Source organism: Bubalus bubalis, chromosome 10, assembly GCF_019923935.1.
Source record: "Bubalus bubalis isolate 160015118507 breed Murrah chromosome 10, NDDB_SH_1, whole genome shotgun sequence".
In the NCBI taxonomy this organism is placed as follows: domain Eukaryota; kingdom Metazoa; phylum Chordata; class Mammalia; order Artiodactyla; family Bovidae; genus Bubalus; species Bubalus bubalis.
In genome coordinates, this window is record NC_059166.1 from 23,524,624 (window position 1) to 23,545,865 (window position 21,242).

The 21,242-nt window shown below is 37.7% G+C and overlaps 1 protein-coding gene across 7 annotated transcripts in view; it reads right to left on the minus strand.

Annotated features, from left to right (window-relative positions):
• AIG1 (androgen induced 1) overlaps positions 1-21,242 on the minus strand; it is a 269,768-nt gene that overhangs the window by 184,204 nt on the left and 64,322 nt on the right. For all 7 annotated transcript variants that reach the window (XM_045161928.1, XM_045161929.1, XM_045161930.1 and 4 more), the window contains exon 2: positions 1,868-2,023. In XM_045161928.1, coding sequence (XP_045017863.1) covers positions 1,868-2,023 — 156 coding nt within the window. The remainder of the gene's footprint in view (positions 1-1,867; positions 2,024-21,242) is intronic.

The following is a 21,242-nucleotide window of genomic DNA, read 5'->3' on the forward strand; positions in this document are numbered from 1 at the left end:
CTCAATGCACATGAGTTTGGGTGAACTCCAGGAGTTTAATGATGGCCAGGGAGGCCTGGCATGCTGCGATTCATGGGATCTCAAAGAGTCGGACACAACTGAGCGACTGAACTGAAGTGAACTGAATGTTATAAATGTCTAGAGGACATATGCAATGAGCCTTTGATTAGAGTAGCAAGACACACAACTTAAGCTCATAGAGACACAGTCTGACACCACATAACAGAAGTGGGCAGAGCAAAGAGGAAAGGATAATATTGTATTTCTATTTGACTTTGTATTTTGTTACTACTGTATTCCTTCTAATCAAGGAGGATCCCCAGAATTAGTGACATGCCTGTAGAAATTCCAAGGCAGTAAACTGGAAAAGGGAATGCCTAACCACTCCAGAATTTGGTGGATAGGTCCATGGGGTTGCAAAGAGTCAGACATGACTGAGTGACTAACACTTTCATTTCAAGCAGGTAAAAAGTAACAGAAAACACCCAAACTTGGATTTTCTAGATAATTCTTTCAAGTAGAAAGTGTAGGTCTTTACAGTTTATGGCATTGGAAATTTTCTCTTAGATAAGTATTCTCATAGAAGGTGTTTGAATTTTATAAGGCAAGTCTAAAGAAGGAAATATTGAATAATATATAAGGTATTTAACTCTGTTAAGTAACCAGTTTTGAGAGATCTGCTAGATGGCTTTAACCTGAGCAAACAACTAGATTTTCGGAGGGTAAGGATGAATGAGGAGACATACAACCAGATCATACTATTTTCCTTGTCCTGTTGTTAAGAGTTAAAGGTTACTTCATTCCAAGAAGACACAACTCAGTATGCAGAAAAAGCAATTCAGTAATAGTCTTGGTGCCCACTAACTGGTCTTAGAACAAGTGTATAGAGGCTTCAGCCAGGTATAAATGTGGCAAATATGAGTAAGAGCCATTGGAAAGATTTAAAAAGCAACTTTCTGACTCTGCCTACAAAAGACCTTGGACTTGGTACATGGGTTTCTGTTTCTCCACCTGATTTCTATCAGGTGGCCGATGAAAGTTCTGTATTTGAATTACACAAAATGCTCTTAATTGTTATCACAATTTACAAGTGTTCTCTCATTCTTCTGGCTCTTCACAGGTTAAAATCTATAGAGTCTCATGGTGCCCTGGCCCTCTATGTAGAGATGATGGGCGATTAACAAATCAGTGAAGGAAGTTAAGCTAGGGAGGGAATCTAACTGAAAACAATGGAAATCAATGAAGCCAGAGTAGAATCAAACATTAAGCGGCATTTACTTAAGCGATATTAGCTAATGGCACCACTGAGTAAGTGAAGAAGTATGAGCTATTACTGACTTCCTCTCCCAAGTTCAAAAATACAAGAATGATCACAGACCCATACATTTTAAGTCTGGGCTGCTTAAGAAACCATTACAGGTTGAATTGTGTCCCCCTAAAATTCCTATGCTGAAGTCCTAACTCTCAGTATCTTGGAACGTGATTGTATTCAGAGGCAACGTCTTTAACAAGGCAAGTGAGATTCAATAATGTCATTGAGGGCCAATATGACTGTGTCCTTCTAAGAAGGGGAGATTGGGACAGGGGTACACAGAGGAAAAAGCATGTGAAGATACAGGCGAAGGAGGCTATTTGCAAGCCAAGGAGAGAGACCTCTGAAGAAATCAACCTTGCAGACACCTGGATATCAGACTTGCAGCCTCTAGAAATGGGAAAAACTAAATTTCTGTTGTTTAAGCCACTCAGTCCGTGGTGCTGTGCTATGGCAGCCCCAGTGCAGAAGCCTATAATTAGCCGTTTTTCCTCTGAGAAGTCTAATATAAGACCCATTTCTTTTGTGGTTAAATGTGATTTACTTCATACTCACAACCCCAACAGGAAAGGCCAATACAGCCAGCATCCAGTCCCGGAGAGAGATGAGCTTCTTGAGCTGTCTTTCCTGTTCTTGGTTCCCACTTCCTCTAGTCAGAAGACTGGAAAGATCAGTCAGCACACAGATGCCAAAAAAGACAGCTTGGATAACCTGGAGGGAGACAATGATTGGTAGTAAGTCAATAAGATAGAAAGAGACCCAACCTGGAGAAGAGCAAACCAGCTATACCTCTGCAACATGACATAGGGTAAGAGAGGATGAGAAGCACATTTAAAGACCTGGCCCTGCAAAAAGAGAAAGACTCAGATATTTACAACTTGCTATCATAGGTGAGAAAATCCATCTTAAAACACTACTTCCATTTTTGCTAAGGACAAATGCAAAACATGCGTAAGCAGAAACTGGTATCAGTTCTCAAAATGACATATACCTTATTTTAAAACATCACATCTGTGGTTTAGTAATATTGACTAGTGCAATTTAACAAACATCTAAAAAGTGCAAAGAAAAAGATATAATAAATGAGACAATTAAGTCTGAATGTGAAGAAACCTTCCTATGATTTAGTCTCTTAGGGTCAAAATTTTTTCTACCAAAGGAAGTGGTAGAAAGCTTCTAGTCCTTGAGTCACAGAGAAATCAACTGAAAGCAATCAACAAGCCTGAAACAGAGCAATTTTCTGTTTTCAAACTTGAACTAAATGACCTCCGTCTGAAGTTTTCAATCTTTATGAAATAAGATCTTTCCGAAGTAAGGTAAACTTACTTACCCATTTTCCCCCAAAATGTACAACAACTTGTACATTCCAAAATCAATTACAAATTGAATTACTTGCATAGCTATGCTTACTTGGACCATCACAGAGACCATTGAAATGCTAGAGCCCAGATACTCGTGAAATTCCTAAAGTGAGGGTAAAAGTGTTGGTGATCCAGAGGTACGAGTGAAGGCAAGCAGAATACTGTAACATAACTTGGCAGATGGTAATTCTAATTATGCAAAGGGCAGAAAATATATTCATGGGCTCAAAGTCATACCCATTTAGCACCAAGAACATATTCAGGGGAATTTTTCTAGTTCCATTTACAAGAAATAATTTACTGATGATGTATTTGTACAAGATACAATTTTGTTCATTATGGTTAGAGAACATAACAAAATAATTTTCTTGGTGGATTATCATCTTGGCAGTGGAATGAATCTGTGAAAGTTCTGTTCCTCATTGAGGCACAGGACAAAGGGGGGAGAAGGACCCTCAAAATTACTTGGTTCTGTCTCTTGGAGAAGCACAGACACACTCAGTTTTGTTAACCATTCTGGTTAAATTTTTATCTAAGACGCTTGAAAAATTCCCAAATATGAAGATTCTATCACCAGGTAATATACCAGGCTCTTTTGAAATCAGCAAACCCTATTGTTATTAGTCATTCTTAGCCAGAATAATGTTCTATTCTTCTTCATAACTTAGCCTACTTTTGCCTTCAATGACTTAAGATTTCTTGCTTTTCTACAAACCAGAAAAACCAGTGTGGGAGAAGCTAAGACTGCCATATTGAGCATGGCACAATTAAAAGTGTTGGCAAGAATCATGCCATGATGACCAGAAATAATTTAAATGACTCAGGGAATAATTTGCCACTTGGTAAAATTTTCCATGGCACATCTTAATGACTCTAGATGTTAGACCTTTATGTCAACCCTAATGGGGTTTGAGAAATTGGGGAATAATACTGAAGAATAATAATTTCTATTATAATCTGGTAGTGAACATATTAAAAACTGTCCTCCCTTATCAATAATCAGAGAAATGCAAATTTAGATCACAATGAGATAGCATTTTTCTCATCCATGTAACTATTGACTACTGTAATTTAATTCTGACAGTACCAAGGGTTATAAGGATGGAGAATAACCAAAAAATTCTTATGGTAGGAATGAAAATTGGGAAAACCACTTTGAAGAAAAACTGTTAGTGGCTAGTGATCTAAAAATTCATTTACTCTTTTATCTAGTGACTTCACTATGAAGTCACATCTACAAGAAAGTTAATTTCAGCATTCACTGCTTCAATAAATGAATACAATCTAAAATCTCTTAATAGTTGACTAGATAAATCATGCTACAGTCATACAATGGAATTCTAAGCACACATCAATTTTTCAGTCTCACAACAAAATACTAAACAAACAAAAAAGGAAACAAAAAATGCTGCATATTGATACCATTAAAACAAATATAAAAAATGCAAAGATAAATTCAAAGATGCATGCATATGAGGTAAAATATGAAGAAACACATGGAATTAATAACACTAAAATTAAGTACCTCTACAAGGAGGATGAGATTGAAGGAAGGACAGAAGGGCCTCAACTATATCAGTATTTTATTTCTTAAGTTGATTATTGGGTATACGGAAGTTTATTATAGTCTTCTCTATATATTTCATTATTATGAAACATTTCCAAATAACTTTAAAAAGAATGGTTTTCTTACTTTTGGAATATAGTTAACTAGTTTCTTTCAATTCCCTTCCTTTCAAATCAGTTTCCTCTAGTTTTAAAGATCAGCTAATAGTAGCAGAATTTAGTGAGCTCCAACTCAAGTGAGTTAGGTGAATTTTAAAATCCCATGGTCAAGTAACAGGTACCACATTTGTCTCCTACCATAAACTAGACATTTGTACTAAATATAGAAATCAATTTTTCATATATTGGGCTTTTCCCCTCTGTAATCAGCCAGAGGAACCTGTTTCTTAAAGGGCTCACATGATGAGATCAGACCCACTGTGGCTAATTCTCCTTGGTCATATAAAGTAATGTAATTAAAGGAGTGATCAAACTCACAGGATCTTCCAAAACCCAGTAGGAGGAGATTATGCAAATGTGAGTATCACTGAGGGTCATTTGAGAATTCTAGCCCCCATAAATCCATTCTCAAGAGCCCAATTAGGATATACAGGTATTCAAGTTCTGACCAAACAGAGAAGCCTTATAGACTACAACAGGCATTCAGTAGAGACCCAAGACACTTAATACTTAAACAGCAGTGCTAAGATGGCCCTGGAATAAAGGTGACTCTAGATCTAACCCAGCAATATTTAAAAACAAGCCTCAAAGAAAAAACAATCAGGCTGATCTATGAATAACTTAAATACTTGCAAATATAAAATTCTATACTCCTTAAAGGAGGAGAACAAAATCCAAACATTTAACAATATCCAACATCCAATCAAAAATTACTAGACATGCCAAGAAACAGTCCTTTAACCAGGAGAAAATGAATTAAATAAAAATAGGTATAGAAATGACAGAAATATTGGAATTAGAATACAAGAACATTAAACAACTAAATTAAATTAAGTTAAATGAAAACAATGAGAGGAAAAAAATGTAAAGAATCAAACTGAACATTAAAAGTGAAGAAGATATTACCTGAAATTAAAAAGTCACTGCATGGGAATAATAGATTAGCCACTACAAAAGATAAGATTTAAAATTGAATACACAGCAAAAATAAACTATCCAAAATGAATCAAAGAAAGAAAAAAAGACTGTAAAAATTAACAGTACCAAAGACTCTTGAGAGTCCCTTGGACTGCAAGGAGATCCAACCAGTCCATCCTAAAGGAGATCAGTCCTGGGTGTTCATTGGATGGACTGATGCTGAAGCTGAAACTCTAATACTTTGGCCACCTGATGCAAAGAGCTGACTCATTTGAAAAGACCCTGATGCTGGGAGGAATTGGGGGCAGGAGGAGAAGGGGATGACAGAGGATGAGACGGTTGGATGGCATCACCGACTCAATGGACATGGGTTTGGGTGAACTCCAGGATTTGGTGATGGACAGGGAGGCCTGGCGTGCTGCGGTTCATGGGGTCACAAAGAGTCGGACTCAGCTGAGTGACTGAACTTAATTGAACAGTGAACTGTGAGAAAATATCAAGCAATCTAATATACATGTATTAGAGCCCTGAAGAAGCAAAAGGTCATGTAGAAAGAATATGTGAAGAAATAATGGCTGATGTTTTTCCAAATTTATTGAAAACTATAAACCCACAAGTACAAGAACCTAAGTAATGGAGCATGCACAAAGAAAACTACATAGGCATAGTGCAATAAAATGTTGAAAATCTGTGAAAAAGAGGAAATCTTAACAGTCACTACAGAAAATGGCATCGTGTACAGAAAAATAAAGATTAAAAATATCTCAGACTTCTAAAACAAAACAAGCCAGAAAACAGTAAAATGATATCTTTAAAGTTCGTAAGGGGGAAAAACCCTTAAGTCAAAGGTGAAAGACTTTTTCAGACAAATAGACAAATAGTCAACAGACTTTCACTAAAAGAAACGTAAAAGGAATAGAGAATATGATACCAAATATAACTCCAAATTTAAAAACTAAGCAATGACAATTGCTAAAATAGTAAATATGTGGATAAACATAAAAAAACTTATCTTCTGATCTGTTTTATTTTTAAAGATAAATGACTACTTAAGGCAAAAATATAACAGTATATTGTGAGGTTTTAAACATATTTGGAAATAAAATTATGGCAATCATAGCACAAAAGATAAGAAGGGAGGAATGGAAGGCATACTGCTGTTGAATTCTTAGTTACATATAAAGTGGTATAATATTATTTGGCAGAAGACAGTGACAAGTTAATGATGCATATTATAAACCCTAGAGCAACCTCTTAAAGAATAAAATGGAGATCTTCAGCTAGTGTATTGGTTTTCTGTGCTGAAAGACAAATAACCACAAACTTAGTAGCTTAACACACAAATTATTAGTTTACAGTTCTTTAGGTCAGAAGTCCAAGTAAGTTAGTCTGGCTTCTATGCTCAGGGTATCACAATAGCAAACTTACAGTATTGGCCAAGTTGGGCTCTTATTTGGAGGCTCAAGAAAAGGATCTACTTTCAAGCCTTGAGCCTTAGCTCTTTTACACTGTAAAACCGAAGTTCACATTCTCTTGTTAGCTGCCAGCCAGAGTCACTCTCAGCTCCTTGTATCTGCTCTCCAATCCATGTACGATGGCTCCTTCCATACTCAAATCCAGGATATCAATTACTCTTTATGCTCTAGATCTTTTTAAGTCTCTCTTCTGTTTTCCTCTTCTGGCCTGAAAAAGCTTTCTAATTTTAAGGGCTCATGTGATAATAAGATCAGGCCCACATGGATAATATTATTTCTTAAGGTCAACTGTTTGTATATCAGTGCAATCAGAGGAGCTGTAGCTCATTCATTCACAGGTTCCCAGGATTAGAGTGGGACATCTTTGGGGGCCAATTTAGAAATTCTATCTACTGTAAATAATAAACAAATACTAGAAATAAAATGGAAGATTAACAATGTCAAAGTAATCTAAAAGAAGTCAGAAATTGGGGGAAAAAAACAAAAAACAGATGATACAGAGAAAAGAAAGTAAGACAGCAGACTTTAATCCAACAATGCCTATAATTACATTAAATACAAATGGTTTAAAGTTTCCAATTAAAAGACAGAGATTGACAGATTGCATTTAAAAAACAAAGAGCACTTCAAGTATAAAGATTTGGATTTGTTAAAAGTAAATGGATATGAACACTAATCATAAGAAAGATGGAATAGCTATATTAATATCAAAAGGTTTCAAGATAAGCGATATTACCAAAAATAAATCATGATAAACGGATCAATTCACTAAGAAGGCGTAATGATCTTAAATGTGTACTACCATAGTTGAGCTTCAAAATGGAGGGAGCAAAAACTGATTTAACAGAGGTTTAAATTGCTCAATAAGCTTTTTTAAAATAAATAAATGATTCACTTGTTCTTGGAAAACAGATGCTTTTATGAAGATTTAAAGTGCAAATGAAAGGAGAGAGATAGAATCTCATATTCCAGAAGAGAAAAACAAAAGTTCTGCAAATATAAATGTAATAGTCTAAACATTTTGCCAAATTTAGAAGATTACTGGTATTATGAAATCTTATACATCTCCACAGCTGATTCCTCTTCTTAGCCACCGGTGTTGCTAACACAGCAGTCCCCTCACCATTACCTGGTGGCCACCCTGTCACTGTCTGTAGGTCTCTCCAGTGGCTCGCCCCTGCTTATGACCACACTATGGCTGCCAGGCCTTAACTGCTGTGGAAGACCTCCCCAAAGAATGTGGGAATCAAAGAGAGGAGATACCACAAAACAATTTTCTCCCAATTTCCAAACATCAGGAGACACAGAGGGATGTTGGGTATTGCTATCTTTTTTTTAACTCACACTGGTTAATACTCAAAAGATAATACCTAAAAATTATGGAACAGTCCATCATTTCCTACAGAGAAGCAAGGATTGACTTTTGGTTATTTGTTCATTTAAGAAGCAGTTAGTCAATATTGTTAAACCATTTATATTTCTGCCACTTTGTTAAAATCTGACTTGTGCTGAAAGCTAACAAATCATATTAGAAACATTTCACTCTGCTGCCTATATGTATCATGCTGTCCACTGCAACTTAAAATTCATGAAGTTAAGAATGTAAAAGTCACATGAAGATGCACAAGTGAATCTTAAGTAGGATTCCCTTGAAGCATTATTCAGCTCCAGCCATTCTGCAGAGCTGGCATTTTCAAACCATCAGCTCAGCATGACATACATATACACCATCTGGCTTTGAGTTCTTAGCAGGCTGCTTGATCTTATTATTTTGTATCACATGTAGAAATGAAGTGGTCAAATGTATCATATCTCTCCAAAAAATATAAATAGAAATCTATCAGAATGGGGAAAAAAAAAAAATCCCAGGATATTTTGCAGTCATTCCAGCATTTATTCCTCTAGAATGTTCTCTACTGTTTAATTCGTTCTGCATCTTCCATCCAACTCCTCAACTCTCCCTGGCAGAAAATCACAACTTATTTACTGAGTCATTTTATGTTTAGGATTCACTTCCACAAGTGTGGAAATGTACCCAAATTCCATTCATGTCTTCATCTTTCTTGACATGAGTATCTTTATTAAATTAACATTATTTTCCTTTTTCTCTGGAATGCACTAAACTATTACAATTCTGTTTTTATTAGAGGGCAAATTCATTAGACTTCTAACATTTATTCCCAAACATATAGGACATAGTTTATCGAGAATGGATTTTATTTCATTTCACTAGGTCAACTTCAATATTCCCAATTACATGTAATTGCACCAAAGCTATAGTCTCTATATCAGGTTATGTCATTACTTCAGTTGCTAATTTTTACATTTCTGAATAATTGGCCAAACTCAGGCAACAACCAAGGATGCCCCAAAACAGGAAAAGTAGTATAAGAAATGGAATCATTATTTGTATGAACTTTAAGACCAGTAAAGGTGTCTTGACCTTTGGGAGTAAGATTCCTTATAAATCAACGTATTGCATTTTGCTCATATTTTACTTTCATAAGATTAATGCAAAGAGTACCATAGTGCTTGTTTTGAATATTTTGCTTATTTTGAAGTTAATTTTTAGACACAGCAGACAGAGGAAACAAGAAGATGGAACTCTGAGGGGTGGCAATGACACTGGAGTGATGTGGATCATGGAATGAAGGAAAACTGTGGAGAGAACAGATGGAAAGAAGGCAGTGAGATTTATAGGTGTCATAAGGGAAGGCCTGGAGGAGTCCTCTATATGAGGACAAGAGCATTAATTAAAGGGGAGATGATAAAGAAGAAGTGAAAAATCTATCTAAGCTCTTCAGTAATAAGAGAATAACATTACGTAAACTCTAGTAAACCAGGAAAGAATGGAATAGATAGACAGATGGAACATGCCTATATAACATACATGGCACGTGTTGTGTTTGTGTAATTTCTCCTATGCAGAAGGGTGAATGACACATTTGGAGAAATGGTGTGAGCTGAAGGCCTTTCAGTTTCTCATACATCATGTGGCACTGTTTAGTGAATAGTTAAAGTCGCTCAGTCATGTCCGACCCTTTGCGACACCATGGACTATACAGTCCATGGAATTCTCCAGGCCAGAATACTGGAGTGGGTAGCCTTTTCCTTCTCCAGGGGATCTTCCTAACCCAGGAATCGAACCCAGGTCTCCTGCATTGCAAGCAGATTCTTTACCAGCTGAGCTACAAGGGAAACTCAAGAATACTGGAGTGGGTAGCCTCTCCTTTCTCCAGGGGATCTTCCTGACCAAGGAATCAAACCGGGGTCTCCTGCATTGCAGGTGGACTCTTTACCAACTGAGCTATCAGGGAAGCCATGGCACTGTATAGCATAAACAGTTATTTTGTTTTCAGTTCATAAAACTTTCAATGTAGTTCTTGCTCAAAACCAATCCATGGCAATAAATGTATTCAATGAAGAGTGAATCTGAAGGAGTGAAATACCATATTGAAAGAATACAAGAGGTACAAAATAGCAGTACCATAAAACACAATCTTCTACGGGACTCCCCCTTCATTCCACAAATGCCTTACTTTTTAATAGTGCATCACTCCTTATTATCAAGATCAAGAGTGAATGCCACAAGTAGTTTGGCACCAAGGGACACTGACTCAGTATGAAATCAGATGAGTGAATTCGGCAAGGATTTCTTCACACGTGTTTCCAGTGCCTTCCTCGCTAGAGACGTCTGAACATCTCTGGCAATTCTACAGAATGGAGCCCATCAGGTACATGGAAGCCATCATTAGTTACATGTTTGAATGCTACTCTGTAGAGAAACCAATGCATTAAAAGGTACCACAAGCTCCTTCTGCCTCCTTCATCCTCTGAGACTATTCCCATCAGACATACTGCCTGGTGAATTTTCGGCCACTACCCTTGGAGAGAGTTAGCCTGAACAAGCCAAAATGGTTCTCTCGCTCTAATGACTGTAACTCTTATTTTTCTAAATCCGCCATTTAAGTGATGTGCTTCAAGCCCAAGTATTTTCAAGGAATCTTCACCACAAACATTTTTGAGGAGATGGACTCATTGCATCATCAAGCCCGTGGTTTTCAGAATGCGATTTAGAGTCCTTGCCCATGTATACAGACATTTACCTCATACTGCTCTATCTCATTACTGAAAATCGATGAAATCAGCTGTAAGTCACCACTGGCAAGCAATCTATTCAGATAGAAAGAAAAATAAGCTTTTCAGTCAGAAATAATGCACTTAGATAAGCTGCTTTGGAAAGGAAATCTTGTCCACAAAATTTGTTTACAAACATCACAGAATTGTTTTCAGTAAGTGGCAAGGAGAGCAGTCATCTGAAGAAAGCCTTGCATGCCCTTCACAAAGCAATGGGTGCAATCATTCCATGTTCTAGCAACATCCTGATAAGAGCACTGCAGGGTTCCTTCTGGGGATTCCATTCTAATCTGCAAAAAACGACAGAAAATTCCCCCTGGGTGTTTCCTGTGCTCCACTGACTTTAGAAGCTACCCCAAATTTTTTACAGGCTTAAAGATTTTTTTCAACTATTAATATTAGCATGAATCTGAATTAAACACACTATTCATTCATTTAACAAGTATTTATTAACTACTACATACAAAACACTTAGTAAACTATTAATGCAGCAACACAGACCATTAAATGATTGCACACTGTGAGCAAATGTGAATGTACCTAGAAGTGTCTAGCCTCTAACTCCGTGGCATCTGCGTTTACTAAATGCACAGTAACAGTGGAGAACAATTATTTAAAGAAAAAAGATGTTGTATCTTTAATAACACAAATTTGTTTCAAAGTGCATTAATTTTCTAACACTGTAAAATTGGCTTTATCCAACTAAATGTTTACTTGTGCAGCAAAATATTATTAAGTGGCAAACATAATCATTAGTTAAAGAAGTAGATAATTCTGAAATCTAAATAAAAGGAACTGAATTAAGATCAAACCAGATCCCAAGTTACGACATGAAAGTGTTAGCTACTCAGTCATGCCCAACTCTTTGTGACCCCATGGACTGTAGTCAGCCAGGTTGCTCTCTCCATGGAGATTTTCCAGGCAGGAATACTGGAGAGGGTTGCCATTCCCTTCTCCACAGGATCTTTCCGACCCAGAGGCTGAACGCGGGTCACCTGCATTGCAGGCAGATAGATTCTTTACTGTCTGAGCCACAAGTGATGACATAAAATCAGATAATCATACATAACCCATGTGCAGTCTATATATAACAAGCTTAACTATATGCATTAAGAGCACATACATCTGCAGGTAACATTGTATTAATTAAGCCCATTAGAAAAACATGGTCCCCGTCCATAGATGTTTCTGCTTTAAATACTTATCAATCTATTGATTTTGGTCTAACACTCAGTCTACACAAAGACTATGTCTGCATAATTGTAGATAAATACTTGACAGGAAACGGAATGGTTAAAATACTTATGAAAGTGGTTCGCTGTGTCGAGATGCTGACTTCTGCCTTCTGAAACAGGGTCCTCCTAGACAAAAGCTTCTAGATGGGCTCTGAAAGGTCTTACTCCCTATCAGACAGCATTTTCCATTTTAAACCCAAACTGGCCACTGTTCTACCACATTAATTTACTATATCACTTTGAAGGTAACTGCTGCAGAGCGTAAGAGGTATGATGAACCATTCTTTTCACTTCTATTCTCTAGTTCATCTACGACTTCATAACATTTTACCTCTTTGTTAAGAGTATTATAAAATCCCTGGGTTCTTATAGCTTGAGATGGTATGAAGCTAGTGCTGGAAGGGTCCTACCAGTAATCAACTTAAGTGACAATGTAAAATCTCAGAAAAAATGACAGGTCCCTGAGACATCTTAAAATTCATTAATGATTCAGAAAAATCTGACAATACCAAGTGAAGAAGATGGTGTGGAACAATGCTAAAGGGAGTATACTTTGGTTCAATCACTTTGGAAATAATGGCATCATCTAGGAAAGCTGAGGATGCATACACATATTAGTGGTCTTATGCCTGTCTCCTGGTACCTAGAATGTGTAACGTGAAATGAGATTGTTGTTTTAGGTATATGCTTCTGTCCTTTAGACGAGTATAAAATTTTTAAAAAGTCAGAAATGGTACTGTAATTTATTACATTAAGAAATTAAGAAGTACATTACAGTTCTCACTTACTCAGGAAACAAATTAAATACAACCATTACTTTCTTCACAAAGTTATCACCTTAAGTTTCTACTAGGAAACAAGATATTCTTATGCTTAAAAATAGAGTTGACCCTTGAACAGCACAGGTTTGAGCTTCATGGTTCCACATATACATGGATTTTTTTCAATAGTAAATACCATGCTACTACATGATCTGTGGTTGGGTATGTACACAGATAAGGAACCTCAGATACGAAAGGCCAACTATAAAATTATACACAGGTTTTTCTACTGAATGAGGGTCTCTAACTCCCACCTATTCAAGAACCAACAGTAACTTAATGGACATAAGTTTGAATCATAACTAAACTAGAACATGATTTTCTTGTACTTGAAAACTGGTGATAGAGCAGCTTCTCACCAGCACTCTGTTTTACACATAGCAGTGTACATACATCGATGCTCCTTTCTCCATTCGTCCCACTTTCTCCTTCCCCCATTGTGTCCGCAAGTTCATAGTCTGTATCTGCACCTCCATTCCTTCCTTGCAAATAGGTTCATCAATTCCATTTTTCTAGATTCCATATATATGCACTAATATACGATACTTGCTTTTCTCTTTCTGACTTCCTTCACTCTGTATAACAGCCTCTGGGTTCATCCACCTCATTAGAACTGATTCAAATGCTATTTAACACAGGGAGCACAGCCTGGTGTTCTGTGATGACCTAGAGGGGTGGGATGGGGGCAGAGGAGGGACTCAAGAGAGAACTGATGTATGTATAATCATGGCTTAATCACACTGTTGTACAGCAGAAACCAACATAACATTGTAAAGCAATTTTCCTCCAATTAAAGAATAAATAATAAAAAAATAAATAAACCAAGACTTTAGATCATGCATAGAAAAAAAGAAAAAAAATTGGTGACATTTAGAACACTGGATATGTAAGTTTATGTTAGGTTTTAGGTTTCATTGATTTTTTTTAAGCAGAGTACATTTAATACAAAGATTGATTAGGTTATCATAGGAGAGTACGTATTACATGTAAAGAGGACGCTAGATGGTGCCCTGGGGCTCAGGGAGAGCAGCCAAGGAAAGAAGAACTTGGAAAAAGTCCCCTACCCAAGACTTCACAGAAGACCGTGTGTTGGCGGTCAGGGAGATGATGGAGGTACAGGTGAGCCTCTGCCAATGGGCAGGTGCACAGAAGGAGTTGAGTGACCATTGTGGGCAGGAGACCTGGAGCAGGTGGTGGGTGCCCAGGTCAGGGGGGAGGGGCTGCAGGGACTGCACACCCCCTGCCTGTAGCTGGGGCTGAGCAGTACTAAATGTTCTTCTACCCACACAGTGGACCACTGGGACAGCAGCTGGAACCAGTAAGTGACGCCCCATCCTTCTGCAACGTCCCTTCAGTGTCCTTTACTGAGAAAGCTCAACATCATCTTCAATGTAAAGGAGAAATATACTTAAAAGGTTATGGAAGAGCAGGTGTTACAGGGTGAATTTGAGGCTGAGAGACAATAGGTATCTCGTTTAACTCACCATGACTTAACTGATATTGTAAGAGCACTGCTGACAATACTATAATTATTCTAATGAAATGCTAAGAAAGAGGGAAGGACATTTGCTTTTAGTTATTCAGACAGACAGTCTGACCTGTCTCTTGACTTTGGGTCATTTGATTATTTTATGCCACCTTCTATAGATAGTATAACAGGAAAAGATAATGGAGATATTATCATAACATTTAAAATATGATGCAACATTCAAAGTGGTCAAATTTGCTGCTACTTTGTGGTTGCTGTTGTTTAGTCACTCAGTCATGTCTGACTCTTTGCGACCCCACGGACTGTAGCCAACCAGCTCCTCTGTCCATGGGATTTCCCAAGCAAGAATACTAGAGTGGGTGGTCATTTCCTTCTCCAGGGCATCTTCCTGACCCAGGAATCAAATCCTCATCTCCTGCATTGACAGGCAGATTCTTTACCACTGACCAGGGAAGCCCAATCTGTGGTACTTGTGTTAGATAGATAAGGCTGAAGTGAAAGACCTAAACTAAAATTTGCATGAGCATTGAAAATTAACCAATCTCTATCACACCTTTCCTGTTCATATCTGAATTGTTTATAATAACAGAAAGTACAAAACAATCCAAATGTGCACAAAGCAGACTGAACCATGGATAAACAGAGGTATAAAAGAATAATATGCAGCAGGGAAAATAAAGTACCTCGAGTTACATAGATTAATACAGATGATCACACAAGTGTAACACTGAACAATAAAAGCAAGTCTTAGAAGACCAAAAGAGTATCACACCATTTAAATAACGTTCTAAAAGAAAGGGAAAAAAAAAACACAATATCAGTCCAGGGACACACATGTGGTAAAACCATAAGGAAGAGCAAGACAATAATCACAATAAAAGGCTACCTAGAGCCAAGTTAGAGTCTCCTTCTCCCTACCCCAGTATGCATTTTAGGTTATCTTTTGTTTTTTCCCCCTGGATTCAAGTGTAATGAAATCATCATTAGTGCTGCTATTTTATAAATGCCTGACTCTCTTGCAGGCACATGGGGGCAGAGCATGGTTTTTGTTCGATATTGTATCTCTAGAGATTGGCACAACATCTGGGGTGTAGTATTAACACATATCTACATTACAGAATTAATGACATCTAATTACAGAATTAATGACAGTGGCAAAGACAGCTGAGTAGAGAAGGAGGGCTGGTAGGAGGATGGCCAGCAGATGCAGAAGTGACTGCACAGCTCTATTTCTGATCCGCACTGTTGTAGTGTAGGTTTCCCCACTCTCCAACAGTAGAGCATTCCTATGAAACCCTTCACAAGCTGGTAACGGTAAAGCAGAGAAGCAAGGACCTGAGGACATTTCATGCTAACAGATGCACAAAATAAACCGACATCAAGCGTTAAGCCACCATAGTTTTCAGCTGAGTGTGGTTCCCAAGGAAGGAGCTTGGTGACATCCCTGTCACTGCACTGAAGCACATACAATTCAGTATAAAGCAGAAGCTGAACTCTATCTCTTCCTTTCATCTTTTTTCCATGTAAAAGTGAAAATCCTCTATGGATTTCTTTCAGTTGGCAAAAAGATAATAATGTAGGTCTTTTATAATAAAAGCCAAGTGGTATACAGCAAGCTCTGGAAAATCGGGGTGGTGGGGAGGGGTACCTGCATTTGCTTCCAGTCCTGCTCAGCGCTCTAGTCAAGGGCATGCAGGTAGACCTAGTGGGTGTGAGGGTCAGCAGGGAAAACCCACGAGGCGCTAGGACAGTGAGGGCGTCAGGAGGTGAATGACTACAGAGCTAGACCGTGGGGTTTAGAGTGGCTAGAGAAGAACAGGAAGTCAGGAGAGTGACAGAGCATGAGGGTTTTTGTGTGTGTGGGGGGGGGTGGTCACAGATCTAGTGGGAGCAAATAAACTGAATGGTGGGAGCCTGTGGTCCAAGAATGGCCTAGAGGTCAAGCTGTTCTCAGCGACCATGAGATCCAGGGGTGGCTATAGCAAGCAGCTCCTGGGAGGTTGTGATAAAAGTCAGCAGAGTTGGGGAGAAAAAAATATCATGAGGAGTGAATTTATGTACTAATGGGATTGTAAACTTCTGGGGCAAAAAAAAAGTTAAAAAAGAAATTGGAACCAAAAATACAAAGAAGCATAGGTTCTAAAACATTATCACAGATATTTTAGAAACCTGTCAATTAAGTATATCAATATAAAATATATGTTTATAAACAATGAATATTAACTGAGTGCCTTGCATCAACAGAAATACAAAGAATAGCATTTTTCCTTTCAATTACATTAAAGTAATTCATCTTCTTTTGACCCTGCCACATTCCTGTTCTCATAGACACACAAAGTATGTTTAAAAGCCAATAAATAGCACACACACACATACACACACAAACCCAATGCTGTCATGCACAGAGCAATTAAAAGTGATAAATATATTCCACAAAGGGATAAATCTCACCACTTTTATTATGGGTAGAATAAAGAGGGAAAACCAAAAATCCTGTGGAGTTCCAGCAGATATTCATTTAAAATATTCATTTCTTCTTCAAAATACTATTCATCCAGGAACTTCTAAGAGACTCTAATTTAATACTACCCATTATGAAATCAAAATACATTTAAAAGTATAAACTCAAGAAGAAACAACCCAAGAGTTCTAGAACCTCAGAAAACAAAACAAAAAAATACATATTTTATGTTGCTTCATAAGGTACATTAACTTTTAAAGCTACCAATAATTTTCTCACCAGGATAACAAATAAATGAAAATAAACTGTTGTTGATTAGAAATCAGAAAGTATACTAACTTTTATATTAGGAAGCATACTAAAATTTATACCAAATTTTAAAGACAGCTGGGAAAGCCAACTTTATGAAAAACTGTAAAAAAATTTTTTTTTAAACTTTATAAATTTATAAGTGATTCCAAATAAGATTTTTCTGAGCTTTCAAAAATCAGAACCACTAAAAATAACTCTATATGAAATAAATACCACAGGTTTTAGAAAAATCAAATGTTTACTTATGTTTCTAAGAGTTAAAACGTGAACAGTACAGCCTTAGCCACTTGCCAGTGAGAAAGCCCAAACTGAAGACCACACTGGAGTTGATCCTAAGAAACTGGTTTTAATAGCTTCTCCAAATAACTAGTTGTTTAGTCGCTAAGTCGTGTACAACTCTTTTGTGACTCCATGGACTGTAGCCCGCCAGGCTCCTCTGTCCATGGGATTTCCCAGGTAAGAATACTGGAGTGGGTTGCCATTAGTGATATTTTACTGGCAATTCTGGTAGGTGAAGAAGGAAGAAAATAGAGGGTGGGGGAAGAAGGGAGGAAAACAAAAACATGTTAAATGACCTTTGGGAGAAAAGATTTATGTAATGTCTCTGTCTGTTTGGGCTCTGTAATAGAAGCAAATAGATGGGGAAACAGTGGCTGACTTTATTTTTGGGGGCTCCAAAATCACTGCAGATGGTGATTGCAGCCATGAAATTAAAAGACTCTTACTCCTTGGAAGGAAAATTATGACCAACCTAGACAGCATATTCAAAAGCAGAGACATTACTTTGTCAACAAAGGTCCATCTAGTCAAAGCTATGGTTTTTCCAGTAGTCATGTATGGATGTGAGAGTTGGACTATACATAAAGCTGAACTCTGAAGAATTGATGCTTTTAAACTGTGGTGTTGGAGAAGACTCTTGAGAGTCCCTTGGACTACAAGGAGATCCAACCAGTCCATCCTAAAGGAGATCAGTCCTGGGTGTTCATTGGAAGGAATGATGTTGAAGCTAAAACTCCAATTTTTTGGCCACCTGATGCGAAGAGCTGACTCATTTGAAAAGACCCTGATGATGGGAAAGATTGAAGGCTGAAGGAGAAGGGATGACAGAGATGGTTGGATGGCATCACCAACTCAATGGACATGATTTTGGGTAAACTCCGGGAGTTGGTGATGGACAGGGAGGCCTGGCATGCTGCAGTTCATGGGGTCGCAAAGAGTCAGGCACGACTGAGCAACTGAACTGAACTGAATTGAATAGAAGCACCATACGCTGGGTGGCTTGTAAAGTGAAATTCATTTCTTACAGTTCTACAGGCTGGGAAGTCCAAGACCAAGGTGCTGGTGGATTTGGCGTCTGGTGAAGCCCCGCCTTCTGGTTCACAGATGGCAGTCTTCTTGCTGTGCTCTCACAAGGCAGAAGGGTCAAGAGACTTCTGTGGGGTCTCTTTTGTAAGGGTATAATCTCATTCACTAGGGTTACACTATCATGACCTAATCACCTCCCAAGGGTTCCACCTCTTAATACCATCATCATCTTGAAGATTTTAACATATGGATTTGGCTGGAGGGGGGCACGGAACACAAAAATTTACACCATAGAAAACGTAAAGTTGTAATAAGCTCACATGTTCCGAAGGAAAAGTTTATATATGCACTTCATCCTTAATATTACATGGATGTTAAACTTAGAGTCAATAACTCTCTTGATCAAAATGCAGTAGCTGAAGGTTAATGTTTCAAACTAGAAAATGCTAGAAGAAATGACGTAGTTGAGAATGTGGGATAGGCAAAGAAGACCTAATCTAGCCATCTTTTCTATCTTAATTGACATCAGATGCTACAATTGAACTAGTATCTAGAGATGTTCATCAGATTACCTCAGATTTATAGATTGACCATGAGGAATATACATATATAAGCTTGCATGTGTGCTCAGTTGCTTCAGTCATTTTTGACTCTGAAATGCTATGAACCTTAGTCCTCCAGGCTCCTGTGTCCATGTACTGGAGTGGAGAGCCATTTCCTTCTCCAAGGGATCCTCCTGACCCAGGGACGGAACCCATGTCACCTTTATCTTCTGTACTGCAGGCAGAGTCTTTACTCAATGAGCCATCTGGGAAGCCTATATATATGCATATATATACATACATATCTGTGTATGTGTATGAGGAGGTCATGGCAACCCACTCCAGTATTCTTGCCTGGAGAATCGCATGGACAGAGGAGCCTGGCAGGCTACAGTCCATGGGGTTGCAAAGAGTCAGCCAGGACTGAGTGACTAAGCACACACACACACACACACACACACACAATATTTGCCTCAGCTATTGTTTTAAAAATCCATTACTGATACTGAATCCAGGACAAATGTTTTGATCAATACACTTTTGTGACATCAAAATATCCTGAATGAAATCTCCCCAAATGCTGGATCTGAAAACTCCTTCCTTTTAGTGGCCTTCTTTTCCTTCCTTATGCTGTGATGGTGCTAGTCGCACGTATCAGTGCACTGACGAGGATTTACAGAAAGGGATAAAGGCTTCTGTCCAAGACCCTTTATGCAGGTAAAAGCCCCAGATCCCAAACACCGGAGGAAGAAGGGATAAGCCACTTAGATAACTAAGTTCGAAGTGTTCCTGAGCTACTGCAAACACTTAACTGCTTATCTCTTTATCTTAAGTGAAGGCTCCACGGTTCTGGAAACCCTACCTTCCATTGGGAGTATAAGAGGTATAGGGCTTTAGCATCATTCTCTTCCATGCACAGCATGTGTATCTATTATGATATGGATCAGCTGCCTGTGTGTTTTAGATCCAGTGGCTGTTACCCATGCACAGAAGTGGGCTTTACTACACTTAAGTATTGTCCTACACATGGATACCTCTTGAGAGTGTAGCATATTATGAAAATTATTCCCTACTTTTGAATTTCTTAGTCTTCAAAACTCTTTGATTTAAACATATATATGGCAAAGTTTATGATGTGTTTGATATTTAAATTGAGCACATCTGGGAAAATATCTTAATGTCTTCTGGTAGCCAGAATGCTTTCAGACATGAGCTTAGAGACGTGTTAGTTAAGTGATAAAGTGCTATGAAAATTCTTTCTTAGGAACACTCTCTAGAAGTTCCCTATAGGAATGTCTTTGGCAATGTTTTTACTTAAGTCTCTCAATTCCCTCTTTGTTTTAAACTCTTAACAGAATATTATGATTCAGTTACTTATTAACATAATGCAACATAAATTATAGACCTTAGGTTATATCATTAAATTCGTTTCTTTAATTCATTTTTATTTTTTATTTTATTGTAGTAAGAACACTTAACATGAACTCTACCCTCATCAGATTTTAAGGGTATCATCAAGTATTATTAAGTACAGGCACAATGGTATAAAACAGGTCTCTAGAATTTATTCACCTTACGTAACTGAAACTTCGTACCTGCTGATTAGCAACTCCTCATTCCTCTCTGCCCACCCCCTAGCAACCACCATTCTATTCTGTTCTCTGAGTCTGATTATTTTAGAAAGCTTGTATAAGTGGAATCATGCAATATTTGCCCTTCTGTAACTGGCTTTATTTCACTTAGCATAATGTATTAAACTACTAAATTCTTTAAATTAAATAAATCTAGTCAGATGTGGAAAAGCTCTCTACAGATACCTGATGATAAAGCATGTTTACACAACCATTTTCTGGAAGGTGTCATTAACATAAAAAAATTGGTCCCTGTTTTAAGTCCAATCAACAGGTCTGTCTTACCTTAATTTTGAAAGCACATTGTAAACAATGTATATCTCTATTTTAGTAATACTGTAATTATGGACCCAAATCCTTTGGTGTTTTTCCAAATCACTGTGTTTTTAGGTAGTAAATTTAGAAGCTAAGGTTACTATTTCTACTTGAACATTATCACGAAATATTCTGCACGGGGTTGCACATAATCAGCTCCAGTGATGCCCAAATCATCTTTGTGCCTGAATCAACCCCTGATG